Genomic DNA, 23,372 nt, shown 5'->3' with positions numbered 1-23,372 from the left:
TTTAAAGGCGAGTGCAAGCTGTCCAGACTGTGGCCGAGCTATGGTACCCCGTCCACAGGTATCGATATGAGCGCAAATCGTTGCGCTGGCAGGGTCTTACATGACTGGAAAACACATCACAGACTACGTCTGAGCCTGTCCAGAGATGCCGCCACTCATTTCGCAGCTATCGGTCGTCGAGAACACAATGATGATACTGAACTGCAAACCCACTGAACCACGGTCTGACGCACGGCGGGCAAGTCGGTTCCGGAAAGGGACGCTGTCCAGTTTGGCAGTGTTGAGGTGATCTAGTACATTACCAATACTGTTCTGCAGTAATCATTCCGAAGTGGTGATCCCTGTCACCATTAGTAACCCTGGACCAGCCACTGGGCCAGGCTCGTAAGGAGATTTAGTATAAAGGATTAGTAAACAGGAATAACGACCCAAGTTGGTATTGCTTGGAGCTGCTGACTTGCGGGGTAGGGTCCGGCACTGCTCCTACCTGCGTAAATGTAGAATAGTCTCGGTAGCGAGGCATCCTGTCGGTGGCGAAACTTCGTTGATCTCCCTTTGCCGAGGCTGCTGGGTCAGATCGAACCGATATCTGCCTGAAGTTGCGAGGGATTTCGTCGACCCTGCTTTCAGCTTTGGTAGCAGAACCGACACATAGCCAGTATGTCACAGCGTCAAAGGAAGCAGAATTCGAGCTGCGATAGCTGTCGCTCCTCGAGAATTCGCTGCGATGCCCTGCAAATGGGAATTGTGCCACTCTCTGGAGGGGCTGATACTGCTCTCCGCAATGGCGTGTGCAGCAACTGCGCCAGAAAGAACCACGCGTGTACGTTCAGCGTACGTGACTCTGAGGGTATAACGTTCTTCACTGTGCACCAGGTAGTTAATCTCCTCTAGTGGCTTCGTTCGTCGAAACGCCGGGTTGCCGACGCTCCACGAAGGGCAACAGAAGACAGCCGCGAGGCAGCAAGGACGACGGTCCAATGTGAAGTCTCTCCTGTAGAAGTGGTAGGTTTTAATGCCCTGTCACATCTATGGACCAGGTGAACTGCTCGACAAGATCTTCTTCTGACCTGTCAGACTTTATCAGCGGAGGTTGCTGCAGCGTTTCGCATGCGGGAAGGTGTCATCGACACCACCATGTGGCATATTTTTTCCTCTATCTTTGAGACAGCCGTCGGTGTATGGGTTGGCAGCGGTTGCTGTCCGTTTCCTGGATTACCAGACGTAAGCTTACTGCATGGGCAGCTCTCGTTGAGCGTTCATCAATGACCCTATCTACAGGGGTCCCGAACCATCATTTCACGCCTCTTTGTGAGTCTAGATGAGTGGGCGTGCCCCTGTCCGCATCACATCACTGGCCCGGAGAAGGTCTTTACTACTGAAAGGACTGACTGTGTCCGGGCTGACAAGGTGGTCAATCACGCACTGGGTGCCGCTGTGCATGCTTTCAGTGTTCGCTGGCTCCCACTGCTCGTGGGCGAACGAATCCGCGAAGACTTGTTGAACACCCTGAGTCGCAGGCTTTGGCACGATGCACGCACCAAAGTCCTATCGGTCCTTCAGCGACGTTGTTTCAGGTCGGTCCTGGCGCTTTATGTGTTTGGGATGACGCCCATACCTCCGGGTACCGAGGATTCTCCCGAAGCCCGAGGAAGTTTGGGCGAAGTGTGCATCGATACTGCACTGCGTCAGTTGCAATATCTGACTGCCAGTAAGGACCTCAGCTGCTTTTCATCAGCAAGCATTGCTCGCCAGCCTGCAAACTCAAAGATTCCCGGTCACGAGCGACTATATCGGGACGACGATGGCTATCGGCTGCGCGAAACTTTGTCTTGCTGGGCTGGATTTGTGTTTGACACTTCTGCAGCACTGAGTACCGGGCGTCCCTCAGTTCTATATGCCGGTGTGTTTGCTTTCGCACAGGATAAAACCGTTCAGCTGCTCAGATCTAGTATACGGCAGTTCCATAATAACACGGAGCAGTGGAGACTCAGTGGCTTTGATGTCACTAATCAACGGGCCATTACCATAATCCAGTCTGCCAGTGCCTGCAAAGGTCTGTTATGGAAGGCAATAGCATGCTTGCGCGAAGCTCTGAGTTACAATTATGACAACCCGGTGGTCACTCAAGCATGTACTGCCATTCTGGACATCAGGCAGATATTCGAGACCACCTATGCGCCATTGCTAGCGGCTTGTAAGCGAGCCTTGTTATTTCTTACTGAGGAGGCTCAGCTTCATTGGTGTAAGTTCTCGGCGGCTTCTGTTCCTTCACGAGAAGCACCCGCTGACGCTTCCAAGATTTGCTGGCTCTTCATTATCAATTGGGGATGTTGATCCTATTTGACACTCTCAAGAAGTGCAGCAAGAGTCACATGCTTCCAGATTGTGATAGACTCCAATGTCATGCTGTTCAGGAGACAGTAGAGGTCGTCAGCTTCGGAATGCAAAGCAAAGTCATGCTCCAGGATGTGTTCAGGTCCCATTTGCCCCAACGAAGGCAGGGCACGGTAGTATCACTTCTGAGCATCGACCCTTACCCACACCATGTTGCCACTGCCCTGGACTTGGTAGCAAATTATCTGGTCGAAAGTTTCCAAAATGGTAATGTTCAGCAACAAACATTGCATAGGATTTTGCAGATATCCACGGAAGCTTTGAAACAAGTCCCTCAGTGCTCGGAATCTTTGCAAACCATACGAGACAACATGAGCGATAGACTGGGATCGCTGCTAGATGCCCAGTCAGAGATGGTGACGGGATTCATCGAGCATTCCTCAGAGCCATCACCAGGCGGCACCGCCGGTGTTGCTCAGAACGGAGCTGGCAACTTCGATTTCTCGAACTCTCCGACGAACGCTGGGTTGGACGCAACCGCAGCGTACCCATCAGGAAATGGCGCTCGACCATGTATTCATACCCCCCTAGACATGTCAGTGGCTTCTTTCGAGCAATGGGACTGGAATTCGTTTGCAGAAGCACATTTAGATTTTGATGACCACGGAGAAAGCATGTTTCTGTCAGAGCACGGGCTCCTAGGGGTATGTGGCAATATCAATCACCCTATACACTCAGAAGTCCCCACGAACTGATCTTTGGCACAACAGGACCCTTTTTACTTTACATGATTTAGATGTGTTATAACAGGACTAGATATGGAAGCACCCGATGCACAAGGCTGTCATCAATCAGGTGGCATGAGTCGAGAGTAGAGATCCGCTCAGAGGATACCTTCTCATCACCTTCCAGCGCTTACTCTACCTCGCCAACCTCTTTAGCCTTTGCTCAGGGCATGTTGTGAGTAGAGGGAAGCGTAGGTTGCAGGGCTTCTCGAGAGCACCCACTGATGTGTCACGCGCCGAGGATCTAGAGCCCGATGTACTATGCAAGGTGTTGTGCGCTGAACTTGATATCTGTACAGAATACTGAGAAATTTATTGATATTGACTGCCTCCCTGTACCCTCATGTACGCAACTTGAGAACTCAATAGCTTGGTGCACACTTCTGTCTGTGTACTGCCTGGAAGAAAATCAATCTCTAAATCTCTTTTCCTGAGTCTCACACACACTTCTCAGGCAACAACAGCCTTCTGAACCTCCTCAAAAGCTTTGATAATATCTTCAGTCAGCCTCTGAGACCAATCATCCAGACTGCTCTTGCCCAATTCTCCACTGATCATGGCTGCTCCAGTGTCGGCACCTGTTGGGCCACCGATGAAGGGGAGTTGGGGTCGAACAGAGGCAACCTGTGTTACAGCAAATTAGCCAGTATTCTTCAACTGAGCTACATACACTCAGTTGGTATACCTTAAGACCCATCCTGCTTAGGATATACTCCAATTGGTCAGATGCATGCTTGCCTCCACTGAGACCATATGTGACCAAAGCAATAGGCTTCCCCTTCCATGGATGGAAAATATAGTCAATGGCATTTTTCACTCCACCTGGTATACCGTAGTTGTACTCGGGACTGATTAGCACATATCCGTCATGACGAGCAATATCCCTTGCCCAGCGTTTACTGTGCTCATGAGTGTAACTCTCAGGATCGGGAATCATAGCTGGGACGTTGGGCTCGTCGTAGACCGGAAGCTTGAAGTCGGCGAGGTCGATGGATGAGAGAGTTATTCCTTCAAGGCTTGCATTTGTTTCGATTATGGTCTTGATGAAGGAGGCGATAGAGACGCCGACGCGGGGGGTGCGGGTGCTGCCGGTGATGATGGCGATAGACTTTGCTGTAGACATAGTGGGCGATAGGTCTGTAGAACAGTGATAAACAGGTGTTCTGGTATTGATAGAAGGTGTGGAAAGGACAGTGTTTGGAAGGTTTCTTGCTCAACGGAGACTTGGATGCTCTTGTGAGTATGGCAACCTATTTATACTCACAAGCAACTATCCTTGAGGCGTTCCCTACTTACCAATCTTAGGACAGTCTCTTTCGTCTCTTCAAGAGAGACACGGCCCCGAAAACAAAACCCCTGTGACTAGTACGTTCACGATGCAGAAGTGATACAATGATCTCCAATCACAAGGGGGAACTAGGAATAGTGGCTTAGATCCGCATCCTAATAAAGTGGAGCCGCGCGGTGAGTGGGGATTGTGCTTGTAGATTGCCAACAGTGTGAGCCCAGATTCGACTTCATTCTGGACAACGTAACCTTGATCTATGTTAGGTATCTATCACATTATTAAGCTACTCTGTACTTCTTTAGTAATGTCTCATGATGCGGGATTTCTAAGGCGAGCTGCGTCAGAAGACCAGGAGAACCTACTGCAGCTGCCCTTGGGATTGTCCCTTGTGAGTTCTGTCTACATATAACAGCAGACCGTACCTGAGACTCCTTTACGCATTCCAATTTCTGTATACTTCTTTGACCTCAAGTTTCGTATCAAGATTCACAGTGAGGGTCTCTGCAAAACTACGACGTGCAGCTATGACAACTAAGCCCTTACTTCTCTTCTTGGGCAGTGGCGTCCGTATTGGCACCCTGACTGCCCATCACTTCTCACAAAACGGTTACAATGTCGCCATCGTCTCCAGAAGTGGGACGAACCAGCGAAACGAGCATGGCTTCCTGTCGCTGAAAGCTGACTTTACAGACCCTTCGTCGATCCCTGAAGTCTTCGCCGCCGCAAAGGCAGAGTTTGGCACGAATCCGTCCGTGGTCGTTTATAACGCCTACAGCGTTACGTCACCACCAGAAAAGGATGTCCTGTTCTCAATCTCTGTAGACAAGTTCACAGAAGCTTTGAATGCCAACACAATCAGTGCGTTTGCGGCTGCGAGTGAAGCTGTTCGCGGCTGGGACGAGATGTCAGAAACTACATCAAAGAAAACTTTCATCTTTACTGGGAGTATCCTAAATGTGCGCCATATCCCTGAGACGTTTCTTGCAACGCTCGGGGTTGGTAAGTCGGCGACGGCTTATTGGGTTGGCTCAGCCGCGGCCTCCTACTCGGGGAAAGATTACAGGTAGGCATTGAACAGGATCCTCATATACACTCTGACGCTGACTTGGCTCTTGAGGTTCTTCTACGCTGATGAGAGAAAACCAGATGGAAATCCTGTTGGTGGGGAGATTGATGGGAATGCACATGCAGACTTCTACTGGGATCTAGCAGCTGGAAGAGATAATATTCCATGGCATGCTACTTTTGTGAAGGGGCGAGGCTATGTGAAATTTTAGTATACTGACATGTAATACCTGACGAAATACAACCTGTAATTTTAGATGCTATATCAAGAATATTATCTCACCAGTAGCCGCAAAGCAGCTTGCCATGTTAGTGTTACCAAGCGAACTGTACTCCTGAGCCTCCATCCTCACCCAGGTAGACTCCATAATCTCCAGTGCTTTGCGCACAGTCACAAACAATCCAGGTGGCTCCAGATCCCTACCCTTGCGACGGAACCAGGACTGCTGCTCCGGTTTTGCCAGGCAACCCGCCACGCAGAACGGCCAGGCGACCATACGTAGTAGCTCCGGTGGTGTGAGTTTCTGATCTATGATCTGCATTATTTTGACTATATGCGCGCATATATCAGGATTCGTCGGATCCAAGGAGCCGTTGATTGTGACCAGGTCGTATATCAAGGCGGCATGGGCCCAGATCTGCGTTATGTGCCGTGATTGCATAGCTGGGAATGTAGGCTCTTGCTGCCAACCAGCAAACAGCCTAGTTATCCCGCTCGGAACGCGAGATACAGGCTCAGTGGCACGTTCAAGTAACTCAAGGCGACCCTCCAGCCGGTCTTTGATGCTAGCCCCTCGTCGGGCAAGCTCTAAAGCCATCGCATCATCTTGGCGTCTCTGCCGTCGCTTCCAAGCCGCCAGAAATGAGATCTCACCAATCTGCTGCATGACACCATTTTGACATCCTGTGATGACTTCAAGGTCAACGGCTGATTGATTCTCGGGCTCGTCCGCCATAAGCTGGGCGTGATAATGATAGAGGCGAGGTTCCTCGCCAAGTGACGTGCTTGCGATTATATCATCGGCTACCAACAAAGAAGCAAAGAAACGAAACGCTACTTGTTCGGGGCTGGTGATTTGATATGATAGGTAAGGTTTTGGCCATGGTGACGGTCCGAGGTGAGCCATTATTTGGAAGAATCTGGAGCCAACATCCAGGTGTGAATTCGCAACATCGGCACCCAAGATTGTTTTGAATGCCTGCACAGCAGCATCAAGGTGCATCTTGCAGTTCGCGAATCCAGATGTAGCAATCTCGAATCGCTGCAGGTGTGTAATCACACCCAATATCCGCACTGCCCGTGAGAGCTCCGCCGGACTATCCATCGAAGTCTCGCCGAGCAAGGCCACCTCATTTTTCAGTCCCGTAAAAGTATTGCTCATTTCAGCTAGCATCTTATCCCAGTTAATGTTGATACAGAACTCGTGGCCAGCTTCCGAAGCGTCTAGCACAATTGTAAACAGGTAGGAACTGAAGGCCATGGCTGACTGCTGCATGCCTTCAGCTTCGTTGAGGAACTCGAGAAGCCAGGAGCGGCCGCCTTCGAGCATGTGCGGTCTGTAGAAGGGGAAAAGGAATGGGAAAAAGAAGTCGAGGTAGTAGGACATGAAGCCTGCATCGCAACCTGGCCAGACTTTCCTTGGCTGAGGTTTGGGAGGGGTTTCAGCTGGAGCTTGCGACTGCTGCTGCGAGGTGATGCGAGCATTGTTGTTCGGACCACGATGCGGTAATAGATACTGTGACCCTCTGCTATCGTTATTCTGGCGTTCTTCGGCTTCACGTATGTAGCCCATGGCGCGTCGCATGGAAGCTTTCTCCTTGACCTCGAGTTTCAGTCTGTTCACCATGTCCTGCTGACGCTCACCATTGTCCATCCATTCAGGCTTTTCTTCGGTATAGTAGCAGGTGATGAGCAAGGAGGAGCACGTCTGGCATTGCGGGAAAGTCTCATCACATTTCTTGTGCCGGACTCGACAGGTCCAGCAGCCGTTCCAACTCTTGGTGCTGGCATGCATGATAGTGGTGATGACAAATTAGTGAAGTTGCTCTACCCACTCTTCAGGCTGGCTGTGGCCTAGAAAGATGGTTCTTCGAGAAATAATGGGAAGGTGTCTGTGTTGCTATTTACCTCCGCAATGGATCAGTATCCTTGAGAGCTTGAGTTCAAGTGTGAGGTCGACAAAAGAGTTATGACTAGATATGTGGCTGTAGCGGCGTGAAGAGAATTAATTGATTGACTAACCAAGTTAGAAGTAAGACGAGTCCTTAGGCGATGTATACGTAAGTGCATGTAGGCCAATGGAGCAGCCGGAAACAAGTATTCCCGAACCCGTTGTTCACGGGTTCGTACATTTTAGGCAGGCTGACTTGAAACATCTTTCACGAAATGCAGTCACCCAATCTCCTGAAGCGATGTGTTCTGGTCCTCTTCATCAAAGTGGTTTTCCAGTTCTCGGGGGCAATATCATTATCTACTCCCTAACCTCCATCCTCGTCTTCGTTGGACTCCAAGATCAGTTCCCCAACTAACTTTCTCCGGAAGCCACAGCCTCCTCAAGTCCATGACGGTCCTGCTGTACTCTGCATTCTTCGTCAACCGCTTTAGCTGCCTCTCTATACTATTCATTGGGTCCGTTATCTTGATTGCCATGTTGATTTGCATCAGCGTATATCTGGCTGCCCATCACCCCTCCACTAGGAAGCACTCTGGGACTCTTGCCGCGGGATGGGTCGCCGTTGTTGCAATCTACGGAGAACTTTTAGACAAGCAGTTAAGCTTTCAGTTAAGCTTTCTCTGAAATGTCAAGAGCCACTCAATTATAGTGCCACCTTCTGCTCTGGATGAGGCGTATGGGAAAGAGAGGCTGTTTAAGGGGCATGTATATCTCATAGAGGGCAAACGCCACCAGTAAAAGGCTTCCAACGGCCAATGTGGACGTGACCTGGACTCTTTTCCACGGATACGTACTCGAGGACCATGAGAATCTAAGCGTCACTAAGTTAGGAGTAGGCCCGAGAAGCAAAAGAAGAACCCACCATAGTCGAATTCTTTGACTTCTTGCCATTTGGTGAGCTCGCCGTTGATCATGCTGAAATCTGGTGGGAAATAGCATCCGGCAAAGAGAATGAGTGCTGCAGCTGCTCCAGAACCGGTAAAGACGCCACCGCAGATGACAACGTAGACTTATTTGCGGTGGATCATATGATAGAACCGACCACACTCAGGAACATTCCACCCAGTAAGAAGTACCTTCTGCCCACGATATCAACAAGTCGCCCACAGAGTAAGAGTAAGGTCCGAGAAAGATATTGAAGATCAGGGTGTCAAGACAGATATTTAAGGATGGGCCAATGTCTGCGCTGATGATTGTCAGGAGGTTGATAGGCTTACCAAACGAGATGAAGAGGCTGTTCGCAAGGAGAAGAGCCGCAACAAATGAGCCGCAATCAATGAGCCGCACAGACGGTAAGATCGCCAATAGCTTTGGTTGAGATTGTCGGCATGGCTGAAGAAGTTCTTCCGGTGAAGCAAGTCTTGAGAATTGATTTTCACAAGTGCAGGACCCATCACATTGTCGTATGTGGTATCAGGCTCTTTGGAGCCGACTATCTCGATGTTAAGTATTTCGATTTTTTTGCTCGAAGCCGTTGCCATCATATTGATGTGCTACGAGAATCTTTGACTTGCTCCTGTAGTAGCACTGAATGGAGCGAAGGGAAGAAACATTGGCCGGCAGGAGATTTGTCTTCCTTATGCTCAAAGTATCACAATAAAGGCAATTTGATTCCGATCAAGCAGGTGTTGAAGACTGTAGTACTCGTTACCAGCGTCTCGTATCTCCGCCTCCACGGTCTTCCCTTAACCCCTCTGGTCGTGAATCATTCGCAGACGGAAAGTGACATGAAGAGGAAGACTGATGTTTGACAGCTGTTACTCGCTAGCAGAGATGGCATAATAACCCTGATGCGATTTGGCACTGGCTGCGCAGAGGCCAGAGACGAGTAGCGCCGGCATAAATTGTCGCGATATCCAGGTGGTGGCTGGGAGCATGATCTCTCTCGAGAAGTAGACTCTCTTATCATCTGCACCTTCCACTTGTCTATGCATCCCCTAGACACCATTGAGGCAGGCCTTGACCAAAACCATCGTCGCGTTTCGCCATTGTCGAGGGCAACGGGGTTTCGGGTCGAAAGTGCGCCCACCTCTCTGGCGGCTGAAGTAGCCTCGGTACTTCGACGCCAAACAAGCATTGAACGGATGCATCTGTCTTTGGTACTCCGTGCGAGGCCAAAAAGGTGGAATCCTCGCCCATCGGTGTCGCTCGATTGTCGGTATGGCCAATGTCAGCAGGAGATGACTCGTCGTTAAGTTGGAGGCGCTCTATTCACGCCTCGCTCCGCCTCCGCCTCAGTTAATCTCATCTAGTTCTTGGCAACTTTCTGTCTGATGTTGCAAGGGTTTTTTTCTTGGCTTAGTCATGAATCTGAGTATCAAAAATGGCTTGACATCATCAATGCTTATCTCAGTATCAGCTTCACTCTGACATCATGTCATGACTCTGCATATAGTCTTCGAGGAGGCGGAGTAAAGGAATCATCTCATGAGCACATTGGGTAAGATTATAGCCTCGGACTGTTCAAATGTATCTCACCCCAGGTTGAGCGTGTGATCAGTGCTACTACCTCCTTTCAGTGATGTTGAGGACTTGAGCTTTCGCAGATCTCTCATCTTCTAACCAGTCTCGTAGGACATTGTTTGTCTTTATGATTGAGCTCGACATCCTTGCCCAGTTTCTCTATTGCTCGGCCTTGCAACAGTTTCGATGGAGACAATGGGTGGCAGGACACCACTTCCTCTTGCTCGATGGGATCGACAGAAATGTTCAAAATTACTAACATGAATATGCCAAAAGTGTCACATAATACAGTTAGGTCTCTAATCAAAGCTCTACTCGGGTATCAAGACCCAAACCCCGAAAAAGATGCTCGGTATACTGTATTCACCAATATTGAGCGTAATCAGAAGTACCATCCAACACCCTAACCAACTCGGCGGCAATGTTTCGATGTGTCTGCTCAGACGGATGGAGATCATCGCGCCACATAAAACTGTCAGGATTCAGGCGGTCTTCTTGTGTTTTGGTGTAGAAGCTCGTCACATTCGCAGGAGCGGTCCCGTTGAAGTAGAACTCCGGGCTGAAGTACATGTCGGTCATAAGAGAGTTGACGTCGAAGAGAGCAACTCGTGCATCCGGGTATCGATTGGAGACGGCGAACTCGTAAGGGGTCTGATATCGGTAGATATCATTGACAACTTTCGTAATTTCAATGGCCTTGGGTGCCATCCACCGGTCTCTCACCTTCTCCTCCCCGCTAGGTAGCTTGATAGAATACAGCGGGGTCAGTTGCAACGGAACGGTATTCATCAGGACAAAGGTCCTGGCCCCGGCAGCGTACAGCTTGTCAACGGACCTGAAGACGCACTCGTTGAAGTCAGCTAAGAATTTTCCGGGAGTTTGTTCGTTGCTGAGGTAGGCAAAATTGCCCAAGTCGTTGGTGCCGATCCATATCACGAACACGGCGTTGGATGCAGTGATGGACGGTTGAAAGTATGGTTCTTCTGTGCCGGCCCTCGCTGCTGTCAGGTCGTTGAGAAAAGCAGGTACTCCTCCCTCCAGGACTGATGCTTTTTTTGGACCCCTCGGAATGATTTCGTCCGAGCACCAAGATCCACCAAAGGCATAGTCATACAGGGTCATCTGTGGCTTCCATTCTTCGCCGTTCGAAGAACCAGTGTATTGAATGGTATAACGAGCCCAGTTTCTGGTCTGTTTGCTGCTGGGGAAGAATGTGCCCACAGGAGGATATGTCTTGTTATGTTGGTACCAGTAGTGATATCTCCCTTCATCTGTGTAGCTGTCCCCAAATGTTATCAAGGACTTGAAGTTCTTGACGTTCCACCGAGGTTTCTCCAGCATCTTGAGATTCGGACGTGGCACAGAGTCCGGTACACCACCTATGCCCACGAGTGCCACGCAGAACAGCGTCGTGACGAGTACCAAGGCAATACATAGGCGGCGCTTGGTATTTCGACGTCGGTAGAGACGCAGAAAGATCGGCGGTTCGTCTTTGGTAAGGAGAGGCTCCTCTGTTGGTTTGTGCGACAGAGGCGTCAGCCCTATATCGGCATCGTCATCTGCGTGAGAAGAATGGTCGTCGGAGTAAGATTTTGGGTCCGCCATCTTTCGGGAGAACCTCTGGTACACAGGGAATCGTCTGTGAACCATGTAAACTCGAAAGAAATTCAAGACCCTCGACAATATCGGAATGAAGATCAGTGCGCAACCACGAGGAGAAGTAGGCCGGCCTGTGATGGAGAGCGCTTTCTGACTTCTGCTAGATTTGGACCCTTGCGCGGAGAAATCGTCTTGGCCTTCTGTGACAGATCTCGGTTCCGCTCAGCTCCTCGAGAGTAACAGCCAGACCGAGCAGCTCAGAGTAGGTCAACAAGGAATATAACAAGTCATGGTGGCGCAAAGCATGGAAGCCAACAACGTGGAAACTCGGATCTAGCTAAATTGACGGGTACTGCAGCAGACAGTTTCTCGATTGTTCACATGGCAAGCGACGACATAGGGTTCCGGAACTAACTCGCTTTATCAGATAGCGTTTGGTGTTTGAGGCTGGCTGCTGTTCAAGATCACCTACCACTAGTATCAATAGTCATTCTGTCAAATGGTGGCCCGAGAACTCAGACCCTTGCCACGATGGAACCATGGCGGGTCATTGTCCAATGGGAGCGAAGGAGCGGCCCGATGGGAGCTGTCAGAGACGCAAACAATTTTTGGTTGGGTTACTTGACGGGCACGGGCCCAAGGTAAAAGAGTTAATTGACTTCTTTGGCCAATATTATCATTCAAAATCTCAACACGGCTCCGGAGTCTCGGACCGGAGACAGAGTCAAGTTCTGCCTGAGAATAGCCCAGCAAGCAGTGATCGATGCAATACAGCCTGTTGAGCAGTCCTCTGTAACAACGTCTCGTCGCTTCAAGAGCAAGGAACCGGGAGGGCTTCTTGTAAGCTCACCATCTTCTCGAAAGTGCAGTTCCTTGTGTTGTCCTTTGCTCGCTCAGTCAGTTGTTGGGAAATCTCATCCGATTCAGGTCCCCACTGGGGATCTCAGCAAGTCGGGACACACGAAGTTTGATCTCCTCCCAAGAAGCTTAACTCGTCAATCGACCAATTCCATCTCCGCATTCAACCGTTGCAAAGAGATGTCGCGCACATCGGAAACCCCGGCCAATCTTTGCCTCCCGGACATGCAGGTGATGAGAACCACGTTTGTGGGTCTATATGTTGCTTGTGCTTCCATGATTAATCTAAAAAGATACTGTACGGTCTCGGCCCCTCTGGAGGCCACTTGTCTGTAGAGTCCTTTTGTACCTAGAAGCTCCTTCGCAGCCTGTACCACCAGCTGAGAGTCAAAGAGATAGCCTTATCGTTGAGACCTCTCGTACCCTTCTCTTGTATCGGTAGCCTACATCGATGTCGACGAACGAGATGGTCCATATAGCAGAACAGGTGTGTGATGAATCCAGAACCGGCGCAGCGCGAGTATACCACGGCTTGCAGAGAGACTCTTCTGTAAAGGTTGCTCCAGAGGTCGGTCACTGAGACATTCAGCTTTCATGTCACCTCGAAACCCGTGCCCAAAGTGGTCTGATCGACTTGTCGTCGTCGAAGCATAAACAGAACTTCATGCCCTGCCACACCGATTGGAAGGAAAGTGAAAGAAAGATAACATTTCAATTATCCGGAGTACCTGTTCGACTCGGGAGCTTTAGCTTCTCCAAATACATGCATTATGGGCCATCTTTATGGGCCATCAGCCTTAATGAATAGTGGAATTGCCAAGAGCGCCTCGGAGGAAGCATCCGACTAGCCATGCCACTCTTCACTTAAGGGTTTCCCCTCGGCCAGTCGACGCTGTATAAAATGTGCTCAAGATTGTAGCCACAAAGTCAACACCCCAGCTCGGCCGCAACGGTCCTGATATGAATCACCCATACTACTTAAGAACGCTCTCGCGGTGTCAGTCTGGACCTCTGACACGTGACTAGGACGACATTCCGTAGCACTAGTCCTGTTTTGGATTGGCTTACAGGACGCCCCTTCGCATGGGTCCAGCGCTTCATACAGAATTCTATCAGTTACCACGCATCGTCGTGGCATGCAGTGTAACACTATCGATCAGGCTATGAAACATCTATCCAATGTGCCAGTGACGACTTTGGGTGTTTGAAAGCGATCGAACACCCGGGGATTATGCAAACAAAGAACATGAAGTCCACATTGAACATACCAAACCCACAGAAACAAACTCTATACTCGGCAGATTTTGCATCATTTCTAGAAGATCCTCAATATCCAGAAGCTTCTACGTCTCCGGCGATGGCTATACGAGATGGATATCAAAGGCACATCGAATTCTGTAGGTTTACCACACGAGAAATCATATGCTGGGGCGGTCTATGAGCGTGCCTTAACTTTGTTGACGACGGTATGAACAAGGGCACCCAAGAAGCTCTTACTCTTCACGGTAGGTCTAAGAACAGCTTTAGCTTCGACCGGTGAGTACGAGAAGAAGGTTCAAGCCAGCGAACCGATTAGCATTCTGTTCTTTTCTTCTCATAGTAGTCGGTGTAAGTTTACCCTGCTTGCGATAAATGCTTGTGGGGAAGGGTCTGCAAGAGCGCTGTGCGAGATCACCTGGACAGTGGTACTCTCCTTGTTCATTGCTGCCAGGTGCAATCCTCACGTTGGTCAGCTAAGACAAAGCATCGGGGAGAGTTGCAATGATAGCTTCGGCTATGGTACTAATGAGTTTCAAGCTGCCTGGGACCAGCGTTGGTCTTGAAGCGCAATGAAAGGCGTCGCTTATGGCCCCTGAAGAAGCATCATTTGTCGCCTTTATGTATTGTGCATATATGAGAAGCAGCTTTCAATCAGATCATGATCTATAACCCAAGAGCAGCTTACGAGTTGTTCCCCAAGCGTCGAGCCTCACATACCCGCAGTGGCTATTAGTAGAAATCTACCATGGTCGATCTTCTAGACCGATGTCCGCTTCACTTATCCTCTGGTCCGAACAGAAAACTCTGATTTTCTCGTACATTGAAAGTTTCAATCAGCTGATTTACGATACAGTACTTAGTTCTGTCGCCGCAGACACCAATGCTTTATTGACGGCGCCCTTGAGAAAGCCAATTCCGTTGCCCAGACACAGCGACTCTTCCAGCAGATAATCTATGAACGACTGCTGCGCAATCCGAGCATGCATCCACGTTGCCCCAGTCTGTGTTGTCGTCATAAATGAGAACTGGAGATCATCTTCCCCTATCAGCAGCTTCCCCTTTTGTTCCAAGTACAGTTCGAGGTCCTGGAGGAGAAGAAGCTCTGTGAGAGGTACGCCGGAATTTTCCAAGTCTCTCTTGACTACCTTGCCCAGATCGTTGTGAGCATTAGAGTTCACTTCATCCATTACGATAGCCATGTTCTTCGGACGGTCCACGTTACTGACTTGGATCTTGTTTGCCAACCCCCATATCGCAGCGTTCGTCAGGTGGAGAAGGTCGTTCAACTTCGCATGACGCAGGCTGAATCTGTGGGACTTTGAAAGCCATGGGGACAGTCTCCATTTCTCGTTTCGCCCTTCAATCAGGGCCTGTTGCGATCTATGAAGGGCAACCTCGAACAACTTGATCCAGAATAGGCTTTGTTGGTTCACAGGTGGAGTCTCCGAATGAATATAGTTGATGAAGTGAAGTCCTTGAGTGGGCATCATCAAAACGCTGGGCGGGACCTGGTAGTTCTCTGCGTACCCAAGTTCCTGTGAGTGAAGAACTCTATAATTGTACCATCGTTGTTGAGGCCCCGAGCTTTCCCTAGTCGGCCTGTCACTGGATTGTATGTTGTTGGGTGTACGCTCGGCGTCTACACCAGAGAGAGTCATGTTCTCGTCAAAGCTCTCTGGAGTTCGGTCGAAAGTTTCGCTGTCCAGATTCGCACAGACTCTATGCATTGAAGAGAGTGCACTTCGATACGCTTGTTGTATGGCCACGATGGAGCGAGGTCCAGGGTCATTCGATGAATAGCTTAGCAGGTGATGGCCAAACTCCACGAAAATTCCAATGGCTTCCTTGAAGGCAACATCTAGGTCTCGGTTCCTGCGAACAGTGCTGGAAAATAAACTTTCTTTTCTGCTGCGGTATCTGCGCTGTGCCTCCCGCCCTCGGGCTCTTCGCTGAAGCTGACCACAAAAAATTAGCGTCGCGGCCACAGCTCCTGAACATACATACCGTATCTTCATCTTTCGCCCTGGGAGAGCCCATGTATCATTAGCCGAGTGAAGTCCACAATGCGTTACGTTAGGGCTATTAACGTCCAGTCTCGAAGATCCGACAATGACGAGTAAGTGTGGTCGAAATTAAAATGGCCCCCAAGCACGTCAGTGTATAATCGAAGTCATCAGTTTTCTCTTCCCGTGATTACTATTCATCTCTAAGCAAGAGAGAAGGCTACTTTGCAGCAAATATCAAGCGCACCAGGCATTTCCCTCTATATTGGTGCGACCAAGCAACACGGTGGCTCGCCTGCACTTGCTAGTCAGCTAGAAAAATCCTTTCCAACCGCTGTTGGTTGCTATGAACAGGAACTATTATCCAGATCTCGCCCCCCCTTGCCGTCCAGCTCGTCAATATCTCACGCACTGCGATGCACGGGAACCGGAGCTCTGGTTTCAGAGTCTGACTTCTCTTCGTCCCAGCCTTCGCGGGTGTCTTTAGGGATTCGAACAAAGAGCACTGCAACAATCGAGGCCGTAAATGCAAACCCAACTCCGAGCCAAAGTGCACGCCGATGCCCTCCGAGCTCATCCTTCCCACTTCTTTTTGTGTACACGTCGACCGTACCTGCAAAGCCAAGTCCTGTACTCAGACCGTATGCTAGTAACGTACCAATGAAGCTCCCCGCGACTCCTTGCTGCTGTCGAGATACCGAGTTACTGGCAACAATTTGGCTGGCTGTGAAGAGAAAGTCGGGTCCCAGAGCGGTTAGCATCAACGCCGGGAAAAATTGCGCCCAGTATGTCTGATGGGCGGGGGATGTTGCGACAAGGATCAGAGCGCATCCAGACCCAAGACTCCCGATGACCATGATGGCCTGCGCAGGAAGAACGCGAATACATACGGCAGACAGTAGTGCTGCACAAGCTCCGCATACAGCCAAAGTTGCATAACTCGCCGCGTCTTCGAAGATGGTGTAATGCCTGATGTTGATGTTGATCACGGTAATGTACCATGTAACGATTCCGACAGACATGAAGGTCAAAAAGGCTGCGACAATCATGGCGCTAAAAGTCGGTGCCTGGAACAGCGACAGAGGAAGAATCGGAAACTTGGTGCCCTTCCACTCCCACGCTACGAAAGCTGCAAAGACCAGAATTGACACGATCAAGAGGATGTATATGTAAGGCGTGTCCCGGCCAACCACAGGTGCTTGGCTAATCACAGTTAGTCCATCAATGCCGAAGGCGTGTGTGGTTGGTTCACTTACTTCCACACGAAGTTGAACAGAATCAGACCTGTTACGCCGAGGAAACCCCCAAGATAGTCAATGTGACCGCCTGGATTCATCGGTTCTGGCTCCCCAGGGACTATCAAGGCGAAGACCAAAAAGACAACGGTCCCGACCATGGCTCTGAATATCTCCGGTTAGCATCATTCTGGTGGTTGTGAAGTCTCGACTACCCACAGAAAGAAATAAAGCCATTTCCAGTCAAGGAGTTGCACAAAGAATCCCGGGAACACGCTCCCTCCTGCAGCTCCAATTGGAGCCATCGCACCAAAGAGCCCCACTGATATGTTTCTTCTTTTGCCCGGTGGGATGAGGATCGTCAAGACGGCTATGGCATTCGGCGTCAACCGCCAATGCCGGCCAGTGCTCGCATTGCGCAGTGTGCCTTGAAGTCTCGGACAAAGCCAGATATCAGGTTGAAGATAACCCACCATGCACCCCCACCCACTACCATGTTCTTGTGCCCATAAACAGCTCCGACAGTGCCGCCTAGCAGGACAAAGGTGCCTTGGGTCAGGCTTTAGTCGCAAGTTAGTTCCGTCAGCAGGATGGAGTCACGCAGTAGAAGGGTCGGATAGTCGAGACTCACGGATACGCTGCTGCGATCCACGCTGATTCCACAGGCGACGCTCCCAGGGACTTACCAATCGACAAAGCCGAAGTGATACCCGCTCCGTACGATATCATCTACGCGGTATAAGCGAAGCAGCGATTCATGGGATTTTGCCGTCATACCTGAATCAACTGGGTTGATATGATAGAGGCCGCTATTATACTGCCCTTGATGCCGCTTATGCTGGGCAGCAAGTCGGGCTTCGTTTCCACGTCGTCGTTCATTGTTTGCGCTTTAAGAGATTGGATGAATACTTTAGGAGTAGTTGACGAGATCAGAGTTTGGAGTTCAATGTCATTGAGCAGGAGATGTGTCGCAAACGAGAGAGAATAGATTCAAAAGGTCCCGCGTCAATTGTACGAAGAGAGGTAAAGTCCAGGTCTTGTAATTCTGACACAATACTTCGTGGGATATGTGTAAATTTCTGGATAAGGCTTTAGAGAATCTCGAATCTTCTCAAGTCAGCTTGAAAAACACTTGTCCACAAATGCCGCCGCTGGCAGGCCCCAACTGTATATATTCTCGGCTCCAATCAGTATATCGGGCCCGGTTACAAATTCGGGCCGTGTTACGTGATGCTACAAGCAATCACCCCGAGCTGGTGCGTGCTTCAGGTAACCTAACAGCCAAGCAACCCAGATGGCTACTTCGGGGCACCAGACTTCATGTTGCGCCGATTGTATTCTCGACCGTTAGTTTCGTTTCTCCATCATATTGGCGTAATGATTCCCTTGCTATACGCGCCTCGTCTAACAAGATACGTTTTATATGCTCGGAGCGTGGAATGAAGCGCGCTTTGAAAGGTTCGGGACGCATATTCTCGCTCCTGGTGTACGCAAAAATATCCAACTTTACTTCGTTGCCCTATTGTACAGTTAGGCAAGACGGGAGCTGGGTAACAGCCAACTAACCTTCTCGTCTAGGCCAGGTTTAATATCAAAGGCCCAGAGAAGACGTGCGATGGTAATGAATAGCCTTGTTCAGCAAGAGGTTGACCGCTACACTGTCATCGTCCCCATCCAAAAGCATTATGTTCTTGCCTATTGGGATACGGTCGCTCTAGTCCATTCAGGAACCTCTCAGGGCAGAGGTGTCGGGTTCGGGGAATTCACGCGGGTTTCGGTGTATGGCCCAGACGTTGCCAGTGATAGATGTGTCCTTGGGAATGAAATAGCCTTTGTACTCGTCATCCTATATAGTACCAGTCAGTCATCGAGAATTGAGATTGGGAGGGCCTGTTCAATCACCTGGACCGGTGCGTGCGGAATACCAACAAGGATTGTAACTGTTCGCCAGCGCAAAACCTCACTCACGAGGGCCTTTACGTACGTATGGAAGAGAGTTCTCGTCTGACCAGCCAGGGCTCCGCTCCTTCCCAACGACACTGTCAATCTCCTCCTGAGCACATCTCTGCACGTCACCAAAGACGCACATGGCCAGGATGAAGCTTAGAATTGAACTGCTTCTGGTGTCGACTCCGCCGCCAATCAGATTGGCTGTCATACCTGCAACTTCTTCAACGCGGAGGCCCATCTGGTCTTGTTCCCTCAGAAGCCGGTTAGCAAAATTCTCTGCGTTGGCTTCAGTAGCTTCCTTAGACAACGCGTGAAGGTATCGTTGGAAACCTTTTGCGCTGTCGAGTATCTTGGAGGGTAGGGGATAGACCCACCGAGGAAGATGAAAGAGTGCGGGAATAGCTTCCATGATGAAAAGACCTGGGATGATATAGTCGACGCCCTCCATGAATCCAAGAGCGGCTTGAGCGATATAGTCGTGCATTCGATCGATACGCCGACCCCAGCCAATTATTGAAACAGTCGAGCACGAATATCGCTCAATGGCCATGACCATATCATTAGGCCTTTCGTAGAGGTCTCGTGCAAGCACTTTCGCTCTGGAAAGAACGATAGTTGCGAACCGCTTGTGATCCTACTGCTGTATGCTATTCGGACTTGTTAGTCAGTTTTAACATTGATAGTATTATGGATAGACTTGCCATAATTCTCCGATGAAGTCGCCAGCGGTCTCCATAAACCAAGTTCACCTGGTTGGATTCGGTCTGATTGAGACAGTCACCCATGACCACCATACGTGCGCGGGGGGAGTAGATGGCCGCCCGCTTGTCGAGCAGATCCGATATCGACCAGATGTCGTTGCACACAATGATTGGCCGTTGGCCGTTCCAGATTGTGGTCATCGGGTTGCCGTAATATTCTGCCCATTTTCCAAAGTGAATCCAAGGCTTGATCTTGGGGATTGCGAAGAAATTGCCCTCCAGTGGCAGGAGGAATGGCCCAGGAGGCATTCGCTGGCGCAAGCGGAGAATGCGCACATAGTCGAACAGCACACATAATACAGGAAACCCGACGATGCAGCCTAGGAAGGCAAGAGGGGCGTGAACGTGCAGCCCAGTATCCTGGTTCTGGCCAGGATCGTTCAGAAATTTTCGTATATCCATGATGCGATACCAGCGGTGCGCACTCTTGAGTTGCGTCTGCTATTGCTGAGCATTATGCTTCTGAGCAGAGGGTGTGGCATTGTCTCGACCCCATCATAGGCTCATCCGCATCGCCCCTTCGGGCCTTGCCCCGCCACATTCGCCTCTACAAATGGGGCCGACATGGATGTAGAAGGCCAGTGGCACAGTCAAATCAAAGTTACGTTTGATGGGTCTTCGAAGACATGGCCCGAGAACTGCCACCAGAAGCAGGATCTGGCATGCTAGAGATGTCCAGGAGATAGAACTTCTCTGTGGGGCCGCCAGGCCTTGCGAGCATCATATACAACAGAATTTTCAAACGGTCCGTGATATCGAGCATTGCGCTCAGGGGAAAAGCTTTTAAAATCCGTCCCTTAGGTCCAAGTGGGTTTCTCCGGCCTCAAGGAGACCATCTTCACTTGTCATCAATCTTATTGGTGTCGGTGTGATTCTCAAGAATGATAACGAGTCTGAATGGTCGCCCATTGGCGGTTACCCTTCCCAACGTCAAAAGCGCGGCCGAATTGATGTAAAAGCGCATGTCCCAAAGCGATCCTTGATGAAAGGGCAATCGTTTAGCTGCTTCAAGATCTTTGGAAGGAAAGCAGGTCACTGATCAACCTACTCTGGCGTTGGCCATACCCAGGCGCACGCCTCAGTTCTGCCAGACCGGGCATTCTTTGAGCACCGACAGTGCTTGACGCTCATCTAGTACCAACCCCCATGCTTTCCATGGTCCAAGGAAGTCAAATGAATCGCGGGGCTCTCCAAAGGCTCGCAAGTGGTGCGGGGCCCCATGGGTTTTTTCCACTGCAGCCAAGCACGGTGGTATTAGTGGTGCTTCTCTTTCCTTCGTCCAATGGCAAGCGCCACAATCCTCGAAAGTGGGAGGACTCGGACATATTTGATGCCCCGGTGACCTGTCTGCCCCGAGAGACTCTATCAGAAGGCGGGGCAGAGCTGGCCAGATGCTGATTCCCCAGGTCCACATAAGCTAGGTACCTACCGTTTATATAGCTCCTCCAGGTAAACACAGCCTGGAACACTCCTCGAGCATCCTTCTCCCGCTCAGCGGCCCCCACAAACGAGATAACGATTCTCATCATGTCTACGACCATGCCCAGCAAGTCTGAAATGACAGAGATTGAACAAGCCGAACACAGAGAGCTTGAATATGGAAACGAACTTGGCAAGCGACATGTACCCCTGGATCTGGATGACCCTCACCGTGCAGCGCTCGAGGACAATCCTGAGCACGCAGAAAAATTGACATGGACGACGCTGCTCGCCGTCATTGTAGAGTTTGACCCCCTTTCACAGTAGTGCCGTCACTGACCATAGATCAAGTCATTATCATTCGGTTACGTCTGTCCCATCTCCTGCGGCTTTGTCCTTGTGACTGGTATCCTCGTACCGCTTGGTCTGGAACTTGGTGACACCGAGAACATTTCCTGGATCGTCGGAGGTTGGTCCATTGCTTCGTCAATCAGTTTCTCTGTCGCCGGATCTCTCTCGGATATTTTCGGAAGAAGATGGACAGTTGTCAGTGGAGAACTACTATCTATCATTGGATCTATTGTGGCCTGTACAGCTCAAACGACACTCACGGTTGCAGCTGGGTCCACCGTCGTTGGCTTCGGTTGTGGGATTGTATTTGTATCCTATGCTGGTATTCAAGAGCTTGTGCCGAACAAATGGCGTGGACTGCTTGGTCTCACGGAATGTGCCATGACTGTGCCTTGGGCCATTGCAGGTGTCTTGATCGCCAATGCCTTGCAATCAAATACCGCGGCCGGCTGGCGATGGTGCTACTATATCGGTATCATCTTTGGCGTCTTGAGCACCGCGGGAACTGTTCTCTTCTACTTCCCACCATCGCGGCCACAGTACGACTATGACAAGACCAGATGGCAGGAGATCAAGGAGATCGACTATCTTGGCTTTCTGCTCTACACAGCTGGCTTGACAATCATGCTCATTGGTCTTACATGGGCCGGCAGTGTTAATCATCCTTGGAAATCTGCGTCGACTATTGGACCCATCGTCGCCGGTGCCTTGACGCTTGTTGCCTGTTTCGTGTACGACTTCACTATACCTAAACGTCCATTCTTTCCACTGGAGTTATTCCGAGAAATCCGTGGCTTCACCGTACTCCTTGTGGTTGTCTTCGTAGCTGGTGAGCCAACTGCCCCATCCAACAAAAAGTTCCATCGCTGACTGTTTAATCTAGGAGTGGTGTTCTACTCCATGGCGGGATTGCTCCCGCAGGGATCGTTATACATGTTCACCTCCGACACTGTCCAAATTGGTATCATCGCCCTACCCAACGGCGTTGCTCAATTCCTTTTCGGAGGTATCGCAACCATTATCATGGGGAAAGTCGGCCATTTGAAGCTCCAGGTCATCTTAATGCTCATAATCCAGACTGCTGCGACCGGCGCCTACGCTGGCGTCATCCCAAGCAATCGGGCGGGTTGGTCGGCCCTTCAATTCTTTGGCCAAGGCGCTTTTGCGCTTATCACTCTCCTATGCTACGTTATCGCTGGTCTCAATGTCCCTCTCCGCCATCTCGGCGTCGCCTCTGGCTTGATCGGAACCTTCCGTAGCGCAGGAGGCAGCGTGGGTAACGCAGTCTTCAACACCATCCTGAATGGCCTTGTTAATGACCAGATACCGGCGCGCCTGGCTCAGATCGTCGAGGAGAACTCTATGCCGGCGGACACTCTGGCCACGCTCATTCCTGCAACCATGCAGAACGCCCTGGGTATTCCAGATGCATTCGCCACGGTGCCGGGAATCACCCCAAAGGTCGAGGCTATGGCCGCTACTGCTTTTAAGGAGGCGTATGCGTTCGCCTTCAGTAGGGTGTTTTACGCAACTATCCCGTTTGGATGCTTGGCGATTATCGCCGCTCTGTTCATTTTGGACCCTTCGAAATACCTTACGAACCACACAGCTGTGAAGATGGAGCGCGAGGGAGTGGCAGGACGAAAGAAAATCGATAATTAGAATGCTGTGTCTAGCAAGATTCAGAGCCATCAGGCATCTTTAGTTGTAATTCATGGTAAGACATACTCTACAGTATAAGGACAGCGAGTAGACTCAAATCCCTCCTGACCTGGACATGGTTCAAATAGGGATCGATTCTCCCGGAATACATCATAACCCTTC

General features: G+C 50.3%; 10 protein-coding genes across 10 annotated transcripts; 3 read left to right on the top strand and 7 right to left on the bottom strand.

Moving 5' to 3' along the window:
* Nucleotides 1-1,137: 1,137 nt before the first annotated feature.
* Nucleotides 1,138-3,092, top strand: PV08_07905 (uncharacterized protein; the record flags this gene model as incomplete). The annotated part of the gene is made up of 3 exons (XM_016382232.1): nt 1,138-1,224; nt 1,282-2,245; nt 2,302-3,092. 3 exons carry the CDS (start codon nt 1,138-1,140, stop codon nt 3,090-3,092), a joined length of 1,842 nt encoding a protein of 613 aa, XP_016235334.1.
* Nucleotides 3,093-3,572: 480 nt separating this feature from the next.
* PV08_07904 (uncharacterized protein) lies at nt 3,573-4,245 on the bottom strand (the record flags this gene model as incomplete). The annotated part of the gene is made up of 2 exons (XM_016382231.1): nt 3,573-3,746; nt 3,808-4,245. The coding sequence occupies 2 exons, from the start codon at nt 4,243-4,245 to the stop codon at nt 3,573-3,575; spliced, it is 612 nt and encodes a 203-aa protein (XP_016235333.1).
* Nucleotides 4,246-4,934: 689 nt separating this feature from the next.
* On the top strand, nt 4,935-5,687 carry PV08_07903 (uncharacterized protein; the record flags this gene model as incomplete). The annotated part of the gene is made up of 3 exons (XM_016382230.1): nt 4,935-5,043; nt 5,101-5,473; nt 5,528-5,687. 3 exons carry the CDS (start codon nt 4,935-4,937, stop codon nt 5,685-5,687), a joined length of 642 nt encoding a protein of 213 aa, XP_016235332.1.
* A 48-nt stretch (nt 5,688-5,735) lies between these two features.
* PV08_07902 (uncharacterized protein) lies at nt 5,736-7,490 on the bottom strand (the record flags this gene model as incomplete). The annotated part of the gene is made up of 1 exon (XM_016382229.1): nt 5,736-7,490. The coding sequence occupies one exon, from the start codon at nt 7,488-7,490 to the stop codon at nt 5,736-5,738; it is 1,755 nt and encodes a 584-aa protein (XP_016235331.1).
* Nucleotides 7,491-10,475: 2,985 nt separating this feature from the next.
* On the bottom strand, nt 10,476-11,717 carry PV08_07901 (uncharacterized protein; the record flags this gene model as incomplete). Its single annotated transcript, XM_016382228.1, has 1 exon — nt 10,476-11,717. One exon carries the CDS (start codon nt 11,715-11,717, stop codon nt 10,476-10,478), a length of 1,242 nt encoding a protein of 413 aa, XP_016235330.1.
* Nucleotides 11,718-14,671: 2,954 nt separating this feature from the next.
* PV08_07900 (uncharacterized protein) lies at nt 14,672-15,866 on the bottom strand (the record flags this gene model as incomplete). The annotated part of the gene is made up of 2 exons (XM_016382227.1): nt 14,672-15,784; nt 15,834-15,866. 2 exons carry the CDS (start codon nt 15,864-15,866, stop codon nt 14,672-14,674), a joined length of 1,146 nt encoding a protein of 381 aa, XP_016235329.1.
* Nucleotides 15,867-16,236: 370 nt separating this feature from the next.
* Nucleotides 16,237-17,372, bottom strand: PV08_07899 (uncharacterized protein; the record flags this gene model as incomplete). The annotated part of the gene is made up of 3 exons (XM_016382226.1): nt 16,237-17,035; nt 17,089-17,232; nt 17,287-17,372. 3 exons carry the CDS (start codon nt 17,370-17,372, stop codon nt 16,237-16,239), a joined length of 1,029 nt encoding a protein of 342 aa, XP_016235328.1.
* An 80-nt stretch (nt 17,373-17,452) lies between these two features.
* PV08_07898 (uncharacterized protein) lies at nt 17,453-17,946 on the bottom strand (the record flags this gene model as incomplete). Its single annotated transcript, XM_016382225.1, has 3 exons — nt 17,453-17,627; nt 17,699-17,796; nt 17,845-17,946. 3 exons carry the CDS (start codon nt 17,944-17,946, stop codon nt 17,453-17,455), a joined length of 375 nt encoding a protein of 124 aa, XP_016235327.1.
* An 844-nt stretch (nt 17,947-18,790) lies between these two features.
* PV08_07897 (uncharacterized protein) lies at nt 18,791-20,180 on the bottom strand (the record flags this gene model as incomplete). Its single annotated transcript, XM_016382224.1, has 3 exons — nt 18,791-18,913; nt 19,052-19,616; nt 19,675-20,180. The coding sequence occupies 3 exons, from the start codon at nt 20,178-20,180 to the stop codon at nt 18,791-18,793; spliced, it is 1,194 nt and encodes a 397-aa protein (XP_016235326.1).
* A 1,125-nt stretch (nt 20,181-21,305) lies between these two features.
* On the top strand, nt 21,306-23,210 carry PV08_07896 (uncharacterized protein; the record flags this gene model as incomplete). The annotated part of the gene is made up of 3 exons (XM_016382223.1): nt 21,306-21,497; nt 21,549-22,377; nt 22,432-23,210. The coding sequence occupies 3 exons, from the start codon at nt 21,306-21,308 to the stop codon at nt 23,208-23,210; spliced, it is 1,800 nt and encodes a 599-aa protein (XP_016235325.1).
* Between the last annotated feature and the right edge of the window lie 162 nt (nt 23,211-23,372).

Source organism: Exophiala spinifera (assembly GCF_000836115.1).
Source record: "Exophiala spinifera strain CBS 89968 unplaced genomic scaffold supercont1.5, whole genome shotgun sequence".
In the NCBI taxonomy this organism is placed as follows: domain Eukaryota; kingdom Fungi; phylum Ascomycota; class Eurotiomycetes; order Chaetothyriales; family Herpotrichiellaceae; genus Exophiala; species Exophiala spinifera.
The sequence above is the reverse complement of the archived record's forward strand: the minus strand, read 5'-3'. Positions and strand labels throughout refer to the sequence as shown.